The following is a 22,291-nucleotide window of genomic DNA, read 5'->3' on the forward strand; positions in this document are numbered from 1 at the left end:
TATTAAGAAGTATTAAGTAACAAAAGATGATAATGCCTTCATAGTTTATGTTGATGAGGTATTTATATTTTGTGTATAAAAAATAACACGTCATTTAATTGTGTATATATATAATGAAATATATATGTATATGATAAGAAGATCGGTGATATATACTCGATGACAAAACAAGAGAAAATATCAAAATGATTTAAACGTTAACATTAGAAAAAATAAATAAATACATATATACAAATTTATTTTATTTATTATATTCAAGTTCATTTATTATTAGTTCATAAAAAATTAATTTTAAGTATTATTTTTTTTTTAACAAGATAATAAACTGAGAACTCGGGTACAGCAAAGACGTTGAAACGATACTCATACAATATACTCATTTGAAGTTAACACATATTTTTAAGAAGACTGGATAGTGCACGACTATTATTCGATCATTACGAGGTTGAAATTAAAACGTAGGTGTTGAATGTGAAACCTGTTTAGCCTAGAAGACATTAAAATTAAATTAATGTGTTCATGAGGAAGTAGGAAACCTTTCGCGTTTTAATGGGTAATAGGACTGATATGAAACAGCGGAGACTCGCCAGGAGTTTGATATGACGATGGTAAAAACGGTAAGGAGATATTAAATTGTGTAAGTCCTGCGTACCCTCTCCAAAGTTTATGCTATAAAACTGATTGTTTCCTATAAAATCTGAGAGACTGGCTACTACGTCTGTGATGAAAGTCGAGTGGATTGGTTTAAAAAAACGTGGTTACCAATTCCACGGAGTCCAAAGCAGTAATGTGGCATTTGATCGAAATAAACTGTTCAAATGCATATATAATACATTTTTTTTAAAGTAGGATTACGTCATTTCAACGAGTAATTTTTATTGCTTCTATTAAAGTCTGACTTGGCGGGATTCTTTTTTTTTATGATAAAGTAATTTCGAATTCCGTTTTTTTTTAAAGATATTATTCAATGTTCCACTAAATATTTTACAAAATTGTCAACCATTACTGAATAAATTTAGATTTCATTGTTTCATAATAAAAATATTAATAACGTAGCAAAGCAAAACTATCTCCGGTCGTCACTAGGTGGCAGATTCAGATTGTCGTCTGCACAAGATTCGGGTACATAAATGCGGATCCGAATGCATATGTGTGTATGTACTAATGTTCTTACCTCCTACCTGATCCCTCGGATCCCCTCGCCCCTAGTTCCTCTCGCCATACTACTTATAAATCCTTACAGCATTAATAAGGTGAATATTTCTATAACAAAATGAAAAAATCATTTCTTTCAATGTAGACACATTCTCTGTTGGGCAGTGAAATGAAAGACGGAAGAAATTATCAAAAACAAAATATATTTGTTAAAATATTACAGATTCAATAAAATCGTGGTACAATGAAAACAGTTTCACGGAAATATGACCTTTCGGTGTAGTAAATATAAACAACAAAATTGTTTGCGGTACGAGTCGGAGACATCAATGCTATAAAAATATCGGCGAAGGCGAGATTAAACGAATTTTGGCACTCATCATAACTAACGAGCCACGAAATGGAAGTAACAGAACAAAAATCATTATAAATGTACCAAAAAAACTTTACACTAATGGAAGATTCGACTTAAACGTTTTTAAAATAAAAAAAATATTAAGAAAATGCATATAAATTATATTATAATATAATATTAAATCGAGGTTATGTTTATTATAACAAAGCGAAAAAAAAAAATCCATCAAGTGTACACAGGCCTTTATTTTTAATAACGTGCCATTTTGTTTACGCTTACAACAGAATAATTCCAAACATGGCGTCTATGACGTTTAGACCGACGTGTCTAATCACATAATTAATTTAGTTCCGTCACACGAACACAGCTCCCTCGTTACATATTAATTAAACGTTACTCGTATATATCATTAATCGATTCACTTATTGTAGATTTATTTTGAAGGCTACATACATTTTAACAATAGTTCTCAAGGACACCGCTAGTGCCATCTATCTTAACTAAGAGTAAACATACAAAATGAGCAATTTGTTGTGCGTCGTATATCTGATATTCGATAACAAATATCGTTAGATGTCTGTCTGTACGTTTAAAATATATGCTGAGTTATATATATATATATATAATTTAGTACTGAATTGAAACTTTAGCGAGCAGAATTTGAAAAGATATATATTTTAATGCTTTTTATAAGCAAATTTAGATTTCGTTGTTCAAAATTACATATATTTTTTAACTTATACGTAATAATGACATGAAAATTACTTTTTCCTTAAATGATTCAAACATGTCGATCACTGTTTACGATATCGCTTTTGTTATATTCTCAAGTCTTTTCAAATCATTGAAGTTACTTGTATTTCAAGGACATTTCAAGAAACTATTTTGTGACGAGTTCTCTATTGTATCATAGCTGTGGAGCCGCTAGTGTGCTGTTTCAGCCGAAGAGTTTATCGAAGCAGGCGTGACAGTAGGGTTTGTCGTTCTGTTCTTTGAAGGTGCCCTTGTTGAGCTGGCGGAGGCAGAACGCGCAGACGAAGTGTTCCGGGTGGAACTTCCTGAACATCGCCGTGATACACCTCCCGGCTATGGGCTTGTGACACCCGGCGCACAGAGATCCTCGCTTCCCGTGGTAGTGAGTCTCGCAGTACGGTTGGCCCTCGTGCTCGAAGAATGAACCGCCGTGGAAAGGCTCGCGGCATTCCTGGAACGGACGTTTGATGTTTAAGATTTGTTGTTTCGGACGATCTTGGAATAGGAGTAGTCCAGATTTGTTTCGATTTTCTGGACATTCTTAAAATAGGAAGATTGGTTAATGACTTTTTTTTCCAGTAAAATTTTCGTCGTAATTTGTTCCTGAAAGATGTATTCGTAAAGCAATTGATGTTGACGTGTGTTATGAGGTCCATTATTTTGCAATCCTTTAGAGTTTCACGAGACCGTGATTACGAGAATATCCGGAGAAGATATTAATAAGAACGAAGTTATCCGCATGGGAGAGTTGAAACAAGGAATCGTCCACTATATCCTGATATCGCGATCTATACATTTAAAGTTACCTCACGTGTTTATGGATATTGGTGACCAATTCAGTAGAACAACTGCTTGAAAAAAAAGTAATATTTTTTAATTCACTCATAGTGAATAATATATACTATACCTACATGTCAGACGTAGTTATTATTAAACATTAATAAGAGCTCGTTCATATTACAGTTTTTAGCTAAATTGTATAGTACTTGGACGTTATATATTTTTAATCGTTCCAGTCGTGTGACGCGTATTTTTTTGTAGCTCAGACATCTTTAATATTAATATTATTTTATTATTTTTTCAATTCAAAACAGCTACGTTTCCCGCACGCTGTTGTCCATTATCACACGCTACACCACGACATTGTCACTGTTTCCATTTCATTGAATGTCGTCTTATACCGTCTTAACACGACTCTGGCATACGAACGGCTAGTATTTATAACGGGACCATTAGTCTCGCTATGAGAATATGTTCTCATATAAAATACAATGATGTTTAGAGAAAAATATTGAAGTATTTTGGGGCAAAACAAGTATGGGGGCTGTGAGACATTAAGATCTTTAAAACTTTGGGTATTTTGATTAAGTGGCTGTTTTATTATATAGCATAGTTTAACTACAGATAGTTAACCGTCAGTGACGTCATGTTTATTTTGGTGGTCAGCTGTGCCGGTAACTCTATACTAGGCTGTACCGCGGTCTTGACCCTATTTAACTTTCGACTGTATTTTTTCGCGACCTTCCACCTAATGCTAATAGATAAGCGGTCATTGCCATGCGCGTGCGCACACGACCTTGACAAGCATCGAATGTCAGTTAAAATTTTGTGTTGTTTTGTTTTTATTTTTTTTAATTGTTTATTTGTTTTGTTCGTTTGTTTTTATTTTTATTCTTTTTTTTCTGTCTCTTTATTTATAAACTTAACTTTACAATAATTTACAAAAATATATAATATAAATATTTTAATTTTTATCATTAATATTTCCTAAGTAACGCTAACACTAGTATTGCGAGTGTCGTGTTCTATTCTGTGTATCGTATTGTGTTCATACGTCATGACTAGCATAGCTGAAAGAAAAATTGGGGGGGGGGCATCTTTTGGGGGATCATTCCTCATTCGTCTTCCTCGCCGTCTACTCCGACGCATTTCGGGCATACCGGCTTACCCTCCATCGCATAGAAGGTTTTTCCCTTAACAGCCATCTGACAATCCTGTAGTGCCACAGATTTTCATGATAGTTAAATTCATACATAATAAATGTTCCTGCATACTTAACCTGTCATCAGTAGTATACTTTACCTGTCATGGTTGGTGATAGTTCCGCTGTATCGGGAGGGAGAGCGACTTACCTTGCAGACGAAGCAGTCAGGATGCCACTGTGTGTTCAGGGCGGAGATGTAGTTCTCCATGATCGGCTTGTTGCAGCCGCCGCACTTCGGCGCGAACATGTCGAAGTAATCGGCCCTACAGTACGGTTTCCCGTCCCTCTCGTGGAATCCTTCTTCCCCGAACTGCTGGCCGCACTGAGCGCAGAAGAAGTGCTCCGTGTGCCAGGTCTTCTCCAGCGCCGTCACGCATTTCTGTGAATTATTATCGAATTAAATGTTTTTAACTATTTTTCTTCTCTAGATCCTTTCTACGGATATACACTAACGTCCAGGATCGGTCCGTTGCAGTAGGCGCATCTCGGTGAGAACAGGTTGTGGTAGTCGGGCTCGCAGTACGGGTGGCCGTCGCGCTCGAAGAAGTTCCTGGTGCCGAGCTCTTGGTTGCAATGAGCACACGTGAAGTGCTCGGGATGCCACGTGCGTCCCAGCGCTGTGATGACCTGAGGGAAACCAGTCATTTATTCCATTCTTGATAACCAAATTTTGTTCGATGCTATCCCATCCACCTGTCCGACGATCGGTTTCTCGCAGGCGTTGCAGCATCCCTTCTGGGGTGTTTGTACTCCTTGGCGGCTCATGTCTGCTCGAAGAGAGCCAAGCATGTGTTCCAGCGAAGCGGCCTCCGGTTGCGGGCTGCGGTAATGTTCCTCCCAGGCTTTCCTCTCTCTGTACACGTGGGTCCCTTGTTCGCCTGGACCTGCACCGCCGCTTACCTGAACCAGATATATCGATTACTCTCACGAAACATTGCCCAAAGATAATGTTCCGAATGTATGAATATAATAAAATATATATAAGTGTTATGTCAAGTCGTAATGATCATCGTCTGACGTACAGATGCTATCCGATCGCTGGGAGCGTTGCGAGTGAATGCCGTGCTAGTGAATTCTCTGTGTACTCTAATATTAATCTCACGGCCCCACTACACCTGTGACGTAATACAGAACTATCTTTAGGCGCCAGATATTCAACGTGCAGGAGTGAGACGGCGGCTGGTCTTGGGAGCGAACCGTTCGCACCACTGGAAATAGACGTGCTCTAAGAAAGTCGACCTGTTAATATACTGTAGTGCAGTGTGCCGAAGTGGCCATGACAGCTGCGGACCTATATTAGAACATATTCTGACTCACGTTGTTTAGATTTTGACATTTATGATCAAACAAACCTCGCCAGTCTGTTTAGTTCCACATCTACGTATCATACAGAACCGGGTGACTCCCTTTGTTTGATGTGATGAAGTGCTCCGTTTTATTGGAGGTCCTCTGACATTTTGGCAACCGCATATGCCATTAAACGCTCAAATATTGAGATAATTCAGAGATACTATTACAACGTAGCAACCGAGACACATTTAATGAATAACTTTGTTATAACTAATATTATTATATTTTAAGCCGAGGACTTGTTGCTAGGGATGACGGATCGCTTTCAGTGTTACCATCCAAGGAGTTTGATCTATAGTTTGACAAATCGATAAAACATACGTTGTTGACTACATCTCGAACGCGGGATGATTGACCTTGATTCGTATATTTTCCCTTACATCCATTTATTTACTGTTATGCAAATGTATTGAAAGTTCATAGTACTCACCTTAAAGTCTGAGAGGGATGCCATCAAGTCGTCCAGCTCCTTAGTAGCGCTGGAGGCGTGATGGTGTCTCACGGTGGTGGCCTGTGGTGGTGGTGGTGGCTGGGCTGGTTCGACCACCGTCTCTTGAACGGTCACCGTCACCTGTTTGGTGCCAGGTCGCGGGAGAGTACCGGATGGGATCGGAGATACAGACGAACGGCTGAGAAGACAGGATGAGCCAGTTTTGAGGACACTGCATGACTTGTTCCATCGATAGTTTAAGGATTGAATGACCGCACAGATTTCGAGACATCAAGACTTGATCAGTTGACCACACTACATGCAAGACACATCAAACTCACCATGTTGGACATAACCAAATCATAGTTAATTGAATTATTCTTCCATAGATCAAATTAAATAGTCTCATACCATGAGCTAAACGACGTTGGCAATGTAGTTTGGCATTACTTCCTTACTTTTTGCCATTATGACGTCACGGATGTTTATTAACAAACAATGAAATATAACAATAATAAATAGTAATATGTTTTAATGATTATAACTATTCTGATTTATTTGACCAGCTGTTTAGGACCATTAGGGACAAAGTGGCTAACGAATGCGTATTAGAAATAGGAGTGTTTGCCAACAATTATCACATTATGTGAGACTAGTAATAATTCAAGGATTCCTGGAATTGTATAAATGGACGACATTTTAAGGGGAAAAGGATGTTTTTTTTTTTGGGAAAAGCGACATAATAAGTCTCATAGAAGGTATATTTATAGGGAAATATTTTTGTTTATAGGGTAACGTTGCGAGAGATTTTTTTGTAGCATTTCGCCCTACAGCAATTTTATTACAACGAATATTGAACTTTGATCTGATTTGGAGAAATCTTAATTTAATATCGCAACCGTGGCCAAGTACACACACACATATATATATATACTATAACATTATGTAATTAGTCGATTTCCGTAGTATTTTGCAAGAACTTTGTGTTGTTACTAAACCTATGTACGTGTGTATCTGTAACGTATACAGTTCGGTTTTCCTAGTGATTATCAGAAACCGGTGTGACGTATGATCTATTTAGAGACGTTACGAAAATATAATTTCCACACGGCCCACTAGACAAAATAAAATCTTTTCCAAAATCAATGAACAGACCGACGTAGATCGTAACCAGATATACATGCACTGAACAGTATAAATAAGTATGTATATAAAAATAGAAACTGTGATTAAATTTAACAACTAACATAACTTTTTCATTGATTTCAGAGATTTTTAATCATATATACTCTGCCTTTTTTTACCAAATAAAACAACATTCGACCTACAAAGTTATTTGCAACATCAAAGTTGAATTTGATATATATGTGCCAAAGACAATTCTAGTCTCGAATCCAGTCTGGTGATAGTACACACATATCGTATGTATGTATGTGCTTGACCTCATTTTATATCAAAAATATATACATTTGCAAAGAAACTAGCTAGAAAATCATTATAATGATTTGGCGACCGTCAGACAGGAGACATTAAATTCTGTCCAGACATACGCGTTGTATGCTGCTTTGTATAAATATTTACATGGAGATTACTTACAATATAGTGATGTTTATTAAGATGAGAATAGATTATTTACATAATGCAATATGAGAAAATGTTTCGACGTATTTAAAATCTGTTTGAAAATTTAATCAAGTTTTTGAATAACGAACGATTTTATCTCCCTACTTCAGGGGTTCAGAAACATATTTTGTATGCTGCCCATTTTGAAATATATATTTTTTTAACGCCCCCACATTTTCATTAACTTCCAAAAACACTATAACATGCGCTAGCTAAATCAAATTACAAATCCCACCCCATGCCTCTACCCAACGTCCCTATTGTTTTTCTGGGCCTCTTACCGACCCCTCAATTAGTTGATAATTGTTAATTAAAATTAATTATTAATTTTATACCAATAAAGTGAATAAACTTAAGGTTTTAGAGGATTGAAAATTAAGTTACGGAAATTAAATTTAGTCAAACTCACCCATTAGTTACGTCGGTGCTGAGCTGGTCCAGTAAGGAGTCCACAGTGGGCCTGGACGAGGGGCTCGTGGCACCATTGGTGCGAGAGTAGCCATCTTCAGGTCAAAAGAAATACAAGAATATAATCTGACTCCGACATAAATTAGCGTAATTTTCTAATTTCTTACACTGTCTTTTTTCATCAAATATAAAGAAATGATAAGGCAGATATCATTTAATATATTATTATTAATATTAACAATTCTATTATTTTACAGATTTTCATTTTGTTAGATAAGTTTTTTTTATGCTAAGGCTTCATCCGCACTGGAATCGTGAAATATTCTGCCAACGTCAAAGTTTTTATTTGTTGGACGGATTATATTTTTGGGTACTGTGTGGAGGAAACACGAATTATTACATCGTATCTATTTTTCTAATGTGTCATTTTGTACCTGTCATTAAACTTTAATAACCGTCAATTATTGCCAGTGAATAAAATTATAAGTCAAACGTGTTAACTTACATCCAAAGAATGTGTGAACTATGACATATGTCAAAGAGGTCAAATTAAAAGAAATTACGGTCCTGCCGACCACTGTATTAAGTATATAGAGCGTTGGATTGAAGGCCGAAGAGAATTACATGTTATTTAAAATCTATAATTTTAATTTATATATATATATATTTTTATAACTAAAACTCTAAATACAGCCAGACGGTTGGACATATTTTTAGTTACCATATAGAGACTTTTTCGATTACTTTTGTTTTCGTCGTTTATATGTTATTTATCTATAAAGCTTAGAATTAAAATTCAATGTGTATTTTTTTCATTTGAATTAAAATAATAAAAAAAAATTGATATAATATAAACTAGTTATATATTAGCAAGATCGTCTTCAGTTAACGCTACAGTTATAGAAATGGCGTCAAAATTAGAATCGAAAGTGGGGCCGAAAACAATGGAAAATACATCGGCTTGATGAGAAGGGGGAAGGGGGGAGGAAACGAGTCAATGCCAAGCTGTAAAAGATATACGTCAGTTTGTATACTGGACATTAACTAGCGACTTGACCCAGCTTCGTAGGAGAATAAACAATATATGCATATATACTTCTTTATATATATACAGTCTATCTGTATATAAAGGAGAAAAGTGAATCTGTATGCGTCTGGTAAGAGATAACAAAATTCAACACTAACTTTTATGCCTTATCATTTTTTTTGTCAAATATTTAACGAATGGTAGGGAGAAGAAATTATATAAACTAACTCTGACGAATAAAACAATAACTATCAGTGATTAAATAATAAAAGAAAATAAATTCTCATCCACGTCTCGCCTGCCCGTGATCAGGGTTGCTGCAAAGTAACCGAAACGTCGCGTCGGGAGTATGTAGTTAAAATAATCTAAATCCCATGGGAAATCCGAAAATATTAGTTTTATTTGAATAAAAGAAAACTGTATTTTTTAGAAAACTTTTACGTTCGATATACTTGATGTCGGTTTTCCTTAGAATTAGGGTTCCGATGATGACACGATCGTCGATTTTAATTTTAAACGGAACCTATTTATGACTTAGTTTATCAGATATAAAATCTATTAAAAGCTAAGAATATTTTTGTGTCCTATACATATATTTTATTTGACAGTAATTTTATAGTACCATACTTTATATGTGCTTTAAATAATCCTACTGAAGGAAAAAATAGAGAGTCTATATGTGAGGATGTTTGTTACACTTTCAGACAAAAACTACGGATTCCATTTTGGTAAAACTTTCCAATAATATAGATCATTTGTCAGGATAACATATAAGATTAAATTTAACACCCCGAATCTTTAGTTACGTCAGAAAACTTCATAAAAGATGTATTTGCATACTCTTTATTCGCACATTACTCGTTTCTCTCTGTACAAAATTAAGTGCACAAACATAAAGTAGCATAGGCATAGGCTAGGTATAATTTAAATGTAGGTTATTGTATGATAAACTTGAAACGCTTCGTACGTAGTGTCTATGCAAACTTGGACTAAGCGTACTCATGTTAGGGTATTTAGCCCTGGAATAGCTACACACCAGTGTAAATATGGGAACATACGACGCAAATAGCTATGGACATTACATCATTATTGAAACACAGTCAATAAATATAGATCGAACAGACTCGTTGGCTGCCAATGAAAGTTTACGTCATTTCCTTTAAACGTATATAAAAAAAATATCTGTTCCTTTTTTGAATTAAGCTATGAACGGAACCTGTAATAACAGTATGAAAAGTAAGTCCTTAGTGTGAGTACACTGTTTTTATTTGTAAACAATTCAAGTATGTTACGTACGCGCTACAAATTATAAAGAAAATGAACATCGCCGGGGCAATATCGTTGTATGGATAAGATATCATATAACGAGTGACGTCACTGACTCCGCGGAACGAACACCAAGCCGTGTGAACCAGAAGATTCCTGATACCAAATAAGCTATGGAATGGTATTGCTATCCTAACATCGGGGCAATCATGTAGTCTTAGGTATAGGTTATAAGTTATAATATGTAATTTTTATATATAATTAGTATAATATTACATTATCGTAATGCAAGTAAAGACAGATGCTAATAACTAGTGTTTGAAATAAATCATACTATTGTAATCGCATAGTGCCAGAAACTGGCAGGGTTATTAATTGTGAAACATATATACATAGTGTTGCCAGAATCAATTATTAATTATTCAATGTTGCTATATTTAATTATTAAAATTTAATTTTAATACCGCTACATACCGTTACATTGATGGCGACGGATTTAGTTAATGAAAATACTAATACTAACTGACTTAGTCAATCACAAAGGGGATCTCAGCGGTGAGTAGAAGCTTTGATCTTGTGAATGGATTGCTTATATCATGTCTGAACGAGATAACGTCATAGACAGTGTATCTTCGGATGTTTTGTGTAGTAATAAAAGTTTTATAGAATTAATAGTCTATGATCATATTTAAATTTAGAAAAAAAAATGTTCTAGTGACTTCTTCTCACATATTTACGAATACGCATATATATTTTGTACAAATTGATAGGAGACACGTTTGACAATACGCACACACACACACACACGTACACACAGACACACACACACATATATATTTATGAGAGTAAACAATTAATCTATTTATGACAAATTAAGGCAATAAGAACAATAGATAGTTATGTCGCTTACCGTTTCTCTCAGTTTGCAGCGTGTTGTATGACTTGTCCATATAGTTGCCGTATCTGGCGTTGCTCAGGTCGTCCAAAAGAGTGTCGAGTTCAGACAGGTTGCGACCGGTCCGGCCATAGCCTGGCTGGGGCTGGCTGTGGCTATGGCTTTGACTGTGGCTTTGACTGTGACTGTGGCTGTTGGCTTGTGGTGTGTACGCCGGGGAGTTGGTGAAATTCGTAAACTTTTTCTCGTGAACTGATGTTGTGTTCTGGTAGGTCGGCTGTAAACAATAGTCTTTCATTACTTTTATGCTATATTTATTTAATCTCTACAAAAATAGCCAATTATATAGAAAAAAAATATTTTCATCACCTTTATAGCGGGAGTAGAATAATTGGCATTTGAAAACAAACATGATGATAGTTAATATAGTATCTAACGTTACCGGACTGCCTACACTATTTATATCAACTTTATACTGCAAGGCAATAAAAAAAATATCAATTTTATTCACACATTCGAAACACATAACACCTAAAAGGATATCTCGTATAAGATCGCCTAATAATGATATATGTTATTTAATATCCATACTAAAACTCTATATACATTTTTTTTCCTTACAATGTAAACTATAAACAACGCCATCTAGTTGCTATCTAGTCTAGTAGTGATCTTTATTCTCCCAAGCTGGCATCTTGCCAACTATCAAAAGTACAAAACTCAATTGAAACTAACGTTCTTATAGCAGAATCGAGATGGCGCTTTTAATAATAAATTCTTAATTTAGCTTAACGCCAAATAAAATTTAATAGTGTCTATAATTTATATTATAATATATTATATAGTAATAAATAAATTTAAAGGCATATAACAGGCCATATACAATCCCGATCGTGATGTTTTTGTATGAAAATCCTGAATTATTTTTTATATGATTACGACTATATAGCCTGCGAGTAACACAATTCACTTCGACTTCTTCTCGAGATATATCAATTCAGGTTTTTTAAGACAGCCAGTTTGTTCTCTCTATAGGCTTTCTAGAGACTTAAAAAAATCTACTATAGGAGTTATTTGAATGACCTTGAATATATGTTTGCTAATCTTATTAAGTAATATAGAGATAATTTGTGCTTGTTTTATCTTTAAAAACCATCCCCATCACGGATAGGAAAGGACCTTCGAACTGTCTATGTCACTCGTATCATATATCATATACGAGAGTTATGATTTATATAGAGCGAATAGTCTTATACCTCCGAATAGCAAGGCACCAACATTGTCACGAGGGACGACTGATAAAGCAATCTCCCTTTTCTCAGAACCAAGTTCGATTCATCTCGCGCCTATTCTGAGAATTTTTGCATAAGACTTTGTTTTTAAACATCACAAATAGTTGCGGAATAATTCAACAGAAATAATTTTTATTGTTAGTGACTATCTGTATTAGGATTGTATTTTTAATTGTATATTAAAATAACTAGTTTATGCCCGCGACTTGGTCCAGGTTGCCTGCGGATTTAGGCTTAGAGAAATGTATTTTGGTAAGACGATAAACATAATAAACGACTGGTAGCCATGTTTATATATAAATATTACATAGACACGTCACTCCATACACAATACACCTGATATATCTTCATTCTGCGGTATTTATATATAATTTCGTTTTAAATTATACCATACGTCTTATTCTGACGTCTGAACTATATTTCTTTAAAGTTTGATCAAATTTGTTCGATTAGATTCTGTGTGAAAGAGCCGCAGATATCCACACGTCCTAACAAGCCCTTGCATATTTAATATTAGCAGGATAAAATCTTTATAATAAGTTTAGCAAAATCATTTTAGCTTAGTTTGTCTAATATAATGCATACAAGGGTAAGTTCTTAAACATTTTCTTAGGTCAAGGACTCTGAAACAATTCTGATTTTACCTTTTAACTTAACGGAGAAGAACGTGGTAAGTGACATTAAAGGAAATATATATATTTTTTTATAATATGGCCTTCATCCGTGCAAAGACGTGCACAGTATATTCTGCCAGTGTCATGTAAAATGGAGGAGACGCGATCCAGGATTGAGAAAATCTTGATACTGGAACAATACTCTCTTAATAGACCTTTCAAAGCAACAAAACAGGTCACTAAGAAAATATCAGTACAGATTATGAAATTTGCTTTACGATTAATCGTAAGTATAATACAATTCAATCAATTTTATATCTAATCCCGATATTTTAGAGTTCAAAATAAATGATTCTGTACACAAGGGCAGTGTCCCTGTTGGGCTTGGTGACTAAGCTGAGGCCGAATGCTCATCACCATTACTAATATCGAAAGATTTAATTCATTCTACAAATTATACTCGCCATTTTGATAGAAAAATCACATTATTTTTTGACTATAAATAATATAATTTGAGGTAACAAAGACCTAAGAATGTTTTCACTTTAATTGATTCAATTAAAATTTGTAGATAATTTGTAACAAGACTTTAATTTGTAAGAATAAGTTTGAACCCCCTCAATTTTTTAAAAAGATTTTTTTTCTGATTACACGCAGACATAAAAGTCTCCTACTTCAACGTGAACATAAACCTGACGAGTATATTGATACGTAAAATTTTTCTCACAGATTAAATTTTTATAATAAACATATAATATTTTTTTGAATTGGAGTTATAAATTATTAGGTTTCAACAATATGTAAGGAACCATAAACAATTTACAGACCTTCCAAAATTGAAACGATCCTAAACACTGGTTCATATACCACCTTTTTATAATATATTTACTATGTAGTTACATCATGGTGTCGTACTAAATTGAATCTCCTTAAGATAAAAGTTATCTTTGGACGCTTTTTAATACTTCCGATGCTGGCACAAGATCCCTTTGTAGGTACAGAGATAATCTCTCACTGATAACACTGAACCAGCGAAAGATTACCTATTCCCTTACACTGAACATACGAGACAGACTTTCTGTCAGTCTGTAGCTCAAGGTGTTATGTAAAAAACTAATATAATAGATTTTTTTTAAATCTCTGAATTACCTTCTTTTTTGTATTCCAAGGAAAATGTTTACTATATACAAGTTATATAACATTAATCTACAGGGTGTTTCGTTGTACGTCATATTCCAATACAAATATCTAAATATAATCACATTAATTGTTAATAACGTGACTTTTTAATTTAATTAAAATTAATCGATTTAAGATGAATTTTGTGCAACAGATCTGTTCAATACGATCGAGTTTGTTTATTGGCTCATTACGAAAGGTTTTATATATAGCCTACGTAGATTTAATTCTAGACTGAATTCTTTTATATGCAAACATAGTTACATTCAATTAAAAGTTTTAATGTTGTCTTTGATTTACTAAAATAATCAGTAATAGAATTTCTGTCAGAGTCGAAAGTGCTCCATATAAGACTATATAGGTTATTTTGATACTTACGGAAGCGGGTTTAGCGTAATCCGAGCTGATGTTCCTCGAACCGTTGATGGAGCCATAACCAGTGGAAGTTGGGGAGCTGAGGCTGCCGGGGGAACTGCCTCGACCCAACGGGGAGCCGGTTCGTCCTGGGGACACTGTCCTACCTCCAGGGGAAGTTGTCCTCCCCGGACTACTGACGCGTCCAGGGTTTATAGAGTTCTGGAGATCAGCCAGCAGAGCATCTGCAATTTAAAATAACATATAAAACCTCAAAAAAATTAAACGAATATTTTCGTATTACTACGCGTTATTTTATTATTTTTAAAAAAACTACATACACCCGACGTCTCGGTAACTCTGCAGCAACCGTGATCACGGGCAGTGAGATGGGAATATAAAACCTCATTTCAAGTTAACCAAGTTCGTACAGTTATGCAAAATTTTTATATATATTAAAGCGCCTCCAACCCGTCCCACATGAAAGATATTTAAATAATCTAAGTAACAGATAAGTATGAGAAGTAATTTCAATACTCTCGTCGCATACTGATCTCGTACATTCGTGAATTCTTTTATCTATATTACTATTTTTATAACAATGAAGTTTGTTTGTTGTGAGTGTTCCGTATCATAATTGGTGTGCTTCATTACATCGCTGATGTCACTCCAGTTAAAACAAAATTCCTAATTGGTTCCAATGAAGAACACATTTGAAGATAAATTATTGCGAACAATTTTATACATCATATAAGTATGTGTATATATATTGTTTGCGTTAAACGTAAATTATTTTAAATTTGCATATAAAAATCATTCTCGTCCTTGACATCCCGTTTACCAGAAACTGGTTTGATTTCGGCCGAGTTCATTGACACGATTTTAATTTCGGATGTAAATATAAAAAATCATGCATTTGGTCTGTGCTATAAAATGAATCAATTGCTGTCTATTCAAGAGACCAACAAAGACTCTCAGTTCGGGAGAACACTTCAATTTAACGACTAACACTTAATGCAGTTAAAGGGTTCACTGTGAGACGTGAAATTGTGAAGTCACGAGATAATAAAAATGTATGTACCAAGTCCCTCTACCGCTTCGAACACGTCCGCGTAATCCGTCTGAGGTTTGGAATCAGCACTGGTTTTCAAAATTTTACCATAAACATCATCGTTCACAGAGTAATGCGCATTCGACATTATATTTCCTTTGCAAACCTCCTTGCTTGCACACACCACACTGGCTGTAAAGTTCACGAAATCCGAGAAAACTTGAAGACAAAGAAAAAAAAATTTATCCTTTGCCCTCAGACGGACGAGGCGCGGGCGACTCTGTTATGGACTAATACTGTACTGATTCACCTCAGGCGCAGACCGTATAGCCGCTCGCGTACCTACTAAAGCATTATTCACGTAAATATTTCAAATGCCATTGATACGTCAGGCGAAAAAAAAAACTTTCACATCACCTAGCATTTCTTTTGTTAAATTTAAAGGGTAACTTACGCTTAGTTACAAGTTATTTATTTTCTTTCAGATGTATTTGTTTTATATCACGACATCATGTTTTGGAACTAAAAGAAAAAAGGTAAAATTACATGTCTTTTTGACAGTTTAATAGAATTTGAAGCGCTTTCGTCGCTTTAAGATGCGATCGTGAATGGAGGTGCTGACGCTGCTTCGATAATGAGGAGGCGTCATGCGGTGACGCGTGCTCCGCGGAATTTATCTCGTTCTTTTAAGTTTACACGAATAAGTATGGTAGTAAAGATTTTTTTTATTCAGACAAGCATATACGAGACGTAGTTAATATGTTTAATGTGATAGTATTATGAAATTTCAATAATTTAATTACGTATAAGAAATTTAAGTATTTTGCGATATATGAAAGAAGTGAAATAAAAAGGGTAACGTATTGACCAAGACTTTTAAGGAAATTAATAAGTATTTAGATATTACTAAGGAAATAGTGAGAACCAGATAATTCTATCACTTTGGCTCTCAAATGTTTTCTGGAACAGTGCAAATCAAGGTATAACGTTACAAAAAATATGTAATTAATGTTATTATAAATAAATATTACTAACGTATTTTAATCTTTATAAAAGGCTTAGTGTAAAAGGCCAAAATAAAAAATAACTTAAACGTATATGCCATCGTTGATAAAAGCAGAACAAGTTTCGTCTCCTGAGGACATAGGGTCATATCTTCACGGACAAACACTGTAATACAATATTATTTTTTTTATCAATAAAAAAAAATACCAGTAGGCGTTTGTTGTACTGTATTTTTTTCTCTCGTGTCGAATGAAATCTCAAAGATAACGATATTTATAGGTGAGGAGATGTTATTAAAATTTTGTCTTTACAAATCTTTTGTAGAATGTATAGTTTATTCTGAGATATCGCGAAAAAAGTGCCTTTTTCCAAGATGGCGTTTGGGGGGACAAAGGCGGTTATGCACAAAATTGGAGTTGACCTTCTTTTGACCCCCTACACATGTCCTAAAAATAAAATCTGCATCCCAAATTATAATAATAATAAAAATAAAAAGATTATTCTTCGTTCAGCCCGATAAATTGGATTGCAATTATTTTTGTAGCAAAAAAATATTTTTATCTAAATCATGATAAAGCTGTTCGTTTTATAATTTACCTTTATAACCAAATGTTTAGACATAACCGAATCCGACGAAAAAGCATAATAATTCAAATAAACGTAAATCCATATTGTAATAATTATAGAGAATTCCGTTTTATTAAATGTAGAACGCCTTTCAAATTGCTTAAGGCAAAATACCAACTTAGAGATATGTTTTTAAAATCGTGTAGGCGTTTAAGGAAACTCGTTTCGAATTGAACAAATATAAATATAATTCTATATATGGCATGTTATGAACGATTACGAGAAATTATAGATTTGGTAAAATTATGATTGCAATGTAATATGTACATATATACAATCTTTATTATATGTACCTATATAAAAACTCATTTCGAAATGCAACATAAAAAAAATTATGTGATCTGTTCTATGTATAAATATCAATACTGAAATAGGTTTAACTTATTTTTAAGAATTAACTATTGTTAGAACTGAATAATTGCAATGCCGCCACGGAAGGTTATCTTACAACGACACTCTCGTAGACTTATCTCTTATATGCAATTGTCTAATATTATTAATAAATGATATTTATAATGAGACATCTTCTGCGTACTCTACTGAGTTTTGTCGGGAGTGCGAAATTATATGCAACGTTTCTTGTTTTAAATGGATCGTTAATTATAACATATACAATATATTTGTTATATACAAAGTAAATATTAGTTTATCAGAAAATTTGATAACAATAGATCTGTATGATATTAGTTGTGTGTTAGACTGTTTACCGCGCTCCAGTAACGGTACGGAATTAGCGCAAGGTCGTCCAATAGAAACTGACTCATTTAGCACCAAATGTTCTATCTACTTACCCAGGTATGAACTGAAATCATTGAAATATCTCCTCCAATCAGACGAGGACAGTTCAGGTCTCTCTGGTGGTAGCTTCGAAACACTGTATTTCCTTTCAAGAACCGGTGAAAAGGACACCGTTTTGGGGGATGCCGAGCGCGTGCGCACGGACGTCATCCCTTACGAGTGGGGGTATAAAAGGCGCAGATGTTTGATTCCGAATGCAGTCGAGCTACGACTGCGTCTAGATGAAGACTAGCTTTGTGTGAGACGAAGTTATCGCTGGGGGCGATGCCGGACGAATGACGATCTATTCCCGTCAGTTAGATGATTTCGACGACACACATATTCCATAACACTGCGGACTCCACCGACCTGATCGACCCACAAACGAACCTTCGCATGTATTTTAAATATTCAAACTGTATTCTAATATCTTTATCGCTAACAAAATTAGGTAATACGTATTACGTGATCAGTGGGCGGGCGGCGCCCGGAAAGTATAGCGTCTCACAAAAATAACGTAAGCGATAATATTTATATATGTATACATACAATTCTTTCATTAACAGAAAACAAGTGTTCATGTTCCTTTACTATACTATCAAGTAAGACGTTGACACTATTTTGAAAAACTATAAATTAATATATTAATATTTTGTTTTCTATAGTTAATAATCAACAAAATGGTACATTTTATAGAACACAATAGAAACGTGAAGAGAATTTTTTAAATCATCTTTTTAACAGTACATTGAGCATAAGTAACGAAGTAATTTATTTTATATAAAATGTATTAGCAGTGTATTTTAATATTTGGAACATGTTTGTTTCACGCGCACTACCATGACTTTCACACATATATTAAATACGTATATCTATGAGGATTCCTCAACGTCTGTCACTGAATGTGAACCATAATGACGTTTCTATTATACTACTGAACTTGAAATAAACAATTAATTATGGTAAGGTTTCGATCGTTAGTATATAACTAGTAATTTTAGAAATAACATCGATGAGAGTTCGATAGAAAAGGAATAACTTGTTAAAGCTTTAGATAATATATAGTTATCATCATCATCATCAGCCTGTCGGTGTCCACAGCTGAGCAAAGGCCTCCTCTCACATGGAGAGGTTAGAGCATTAATCACCACGCTTGCTCAAGGCGGATCGGGGATGTGTATTATACTTATATATAATGAATTCTGTCAATAAAAATACTACATACTTCTGAATAGCGTTGAATTATATTGCGAATATGACAAACGATGAAAAATAAATGTAATAATGATGTTAGTACACCAAATTAAAGCGACTGGCGAATGCTGAGAAGTTTCGTCTTTTATTGTAAAAAGTATCCACTCCAAAAGAGCTTTGTTATTTATTACTTAATATTTCTGTATATATTTTTTTTATATTCGATAGGAAGTCCTATTTAGTCTCGGATGTCTTAATAATCATCACAAACACGTCAATAGAATATACATCTAAATAATTTAATATACAAGATTATATAATTTACATAATAATGATTGTAGGCGTTAAATATTAAATGTATATATATATAAATGTAAATATATATATATGTATATGAAAAATTGGTTAACACTGTCGCTTGATAATCGTTACAAGTTACAACCATCTTTGGATTAACAAAATGGACAGTGACGTCACTCAATTAATTAAAGAATAGGGTGATGTGGGTGTCACCCTAGGTGGGTGGTGGATGCGAGGTCGCTTCGCTATATAAACATAATAAATTATCTGTGAGATATGGACATCAATTAAACACGACATACATATATGTATGTTGTTTCGTCGATATAAAAATACTTTTGAAAATTTTTATGTAAAACTCTTAGATAATCATTATATACTATGTATACTATTTTTTTCTTTTTATGCTAAGGCTTCATTCGCACTGGCATCATGGAAGATTTTGCAAATCAATATACGAAATTGATAAGTACATAACAAAACTCGGTACCAAATTTGTTATTCCATTTTAAGAATGTTAAGATAATTATAAAATTTTGATTGAATGTTTCTTAATCATCGTGAAACTGTTCCAACCAACCTGCTAAATTTCTAGATCAACATATGTCGGTCATCCGTATGTCATACATCGAATTTTGATTGACCCTCTATTTGGCCGCTCTTTAAGCACGAACACTATTACCAAACATAACATTTAAAACATATTTCAGATCAGAGCACAGTGTTGTTACTAGCAGACGATAATTAGCAGACGATAACACGACCCGCAAAACATTCCGAATATTTTTTAACACGAGATTATTATTTATTCATATGATTGTAATTAAATTCTATGTCTAAAGAAGCTCCTACTTCGCCTCACACTAGCTTCAACTATAGTCTCGTATCACTTTTATTAACATGTACATGTAACGAACATACACTCTCAACGAATACATCAAGACTGGCATTATTTACAAGTTGGGTTATAGGACGAGCTATCATAGTGGTAAAGATCCGTGGGCGTTCATAAAATGGTGGGCATGTATTACGGATCTTGAGCGGCCACCACGTAAGGGAATATGGAACGAGGCTCGTTCAGGGAATGTTGCTGTTTGCTTCCTATAATGACATTACGAGCCGAGCTATTCAATACCATTGCTATCTGTGTCGTATAGCCGTAAACTTTTGTTATTTGTTACGACAACAAAGGCTCCCATGACACGCTAAACAAAAGCGACAAAAACAATACTGTGATGAGTGGTATAAGTATCATGGTCATTCCCTTCCATTCAACAGAGCGTAACAAAGCAGAATACTTTTGTTACCGAATGTCACGAGATTCGTTATAAATTTAATATTATTTAATTAGTTATATACCTATTACTTGTCATATTGTGAGGGTCAATACCAAAATCAAGGGCGGGAATCTATGACGCAATGTTTAAGTTACGCCGACAGAGTATTTATTATATTCAACTGACAGATTATATAAATTTGCATAATATCAATGAACACTAGAATGATCTAGAAATAAAGCAGATGATTCTTAATAAAATAACATATTTATATTTTAAGGTAGCAAAAAAATCTGTTAGTAGTTATCAGATAAACGGAAGTCATTAGAAATACAATTATAGCGGACACTTGTTTGTAGTATAATATATGATTTAAAATCACAATGGCTATATTATATTTATATTTTACATTGAATTCTATAATAGTGAGAAGTAAAATATATGTGCATGTCTCACTTACGACCTTAAAATTAAAAAAAATCGGCAAATGATTATTGACAACTTTGACATCGATAAGTTTTTATACGGATCAAAAGAGTGTTTAAGGAATCTATGTAACTGACACAAATAAATAGGTTAAGTTTATATTAATAAAAAATCTCAAGAATAAATTAACAAAATAAATATAATTTGAGAGTTAATTATACGAACAGAAATTTGTACGACAGTAAATTAAACGATACCGTTAAAAAAAGTATTACAAGTAGCAGTTGTAGGCGAAGCTTTTTCTCGTAGTGTACTTGCGATATTCTTGTAACTGCCTATATAGATATCCCGTTTGTTATGTGTGCCGCGCCTGTTTACTAACAAGATGATAGCCAACACAGACGTCATAAGCATTAAAATATTATACAATCATATTTTTGATAATAATTAATGAATACGCTTTTTAAATATTAATAAGAATCAAATATCCGAAACATCTTACCAGTCATTCTGATTGGATATTACGACGCAATTTGAAAATGGAACACTTATTTCGCTCCAAAAATTAAAGCAGCACTGAACGAATGATCCAGAATATTCGCTATGGAATGCGTTCTCCCGCCATATGTTTTGTATTCCATTAACAAGAACCGATTGGAAATAGAAAAAGTTTTGATTTTTTCATACACAATCCCAAATAACGAAGAAAATGAAACTTTGTATAAAAACACTGAAAGTCTTAATTTAGTTAAATTATAAATTCACACAGATACTTGTTTGTACTGAGACGAATACGAGAATAAACAACATCCAGGACAACACGTCATTAAGTAACTAAAATTAATCACGCTAATAGTTATAATTCCAGTTAAGGAAAACTGTTCAATAACTCCGGCGTTGAAAGGTAGGATACTGCAATATTTTCAGGACACTACTGCAGTATTAGGGT

The 22,291-nt window shown here is 34.0% G+C and overlaps 1 protein-coding gene across 7 annotated transcripts in view; it reads right to left on the minus strand.

Annotated features, from left to right (window-relative positions):
- Positions 1-1,338: 1,338 nt before the first annotated feature.
- The window catches only part of LOC116767749 (paxillin), a 34,497-nt gene continuing 13,544 nt past the window's right edge, over positions 1,339-22,291 (minus strand). For 2 of the 7 annotated variants that reach the window (XM_061527439.1, XM_061527437.1), the window contains exons 2-9: positions 14,710-14,930; positions 11,262-11,523; positions 8,060-8,153; positions 6,028-6,226; positions 4,941-5,147; positions 4,701-4,874; positions 4,396-4,626; positions 1,339-2,714 (exon numbers count right to left, since the gene is read on the minus strand). In XM_061527439.1, the coding sequence (XP_061383423.1) occupies positions 2,448-2,714; positions 4,396-4,626; positions 4,701-4,874; positions 4,941-5,147; positions 6,028-6,226; positions 8,060-8,153; positions 11,262-11,523; positions 14,710-14,930 (1,655 nt within the window). In that variant the 3' untranslated portion in view covers positions 1,339-2,447. Of the gene's footprint in view, positions 2,715-3,867; positions 4,258-4,395; positions 4,627-4,700; positions 4,875-4,940; positions 5,148-6,027; positions 6,227-6,368; positions 6,389-8,059; positions 8,154-11,261; positions 11,524-14,709; positions 14,931-15,766; positions 15,982-18,159; positions 18,493-21,844; positions 22,041-22,291 lie in introns of those variants that run through there. The other 5 variants (XM_061527440.1, XM_061527435.1, XM_061527436.1 and 2 more) reach the window with 5 other exon arrangements.

The sequence above is a fragment of the Danaus plexippus genome, assembly GCF_018135715.1.
Source record: "Danaus plexippus chromosome 9 unlocalized genomic scaffold, MEX_DaPlex mxdp_26, whole genome shotgun sequence".
Lineage (NCBI taxonomy): Eukaryota > Metazoa > Arthropoda > Insecta > Lepidoptera > Nymphalidae > Danaus > Danaus plexippus.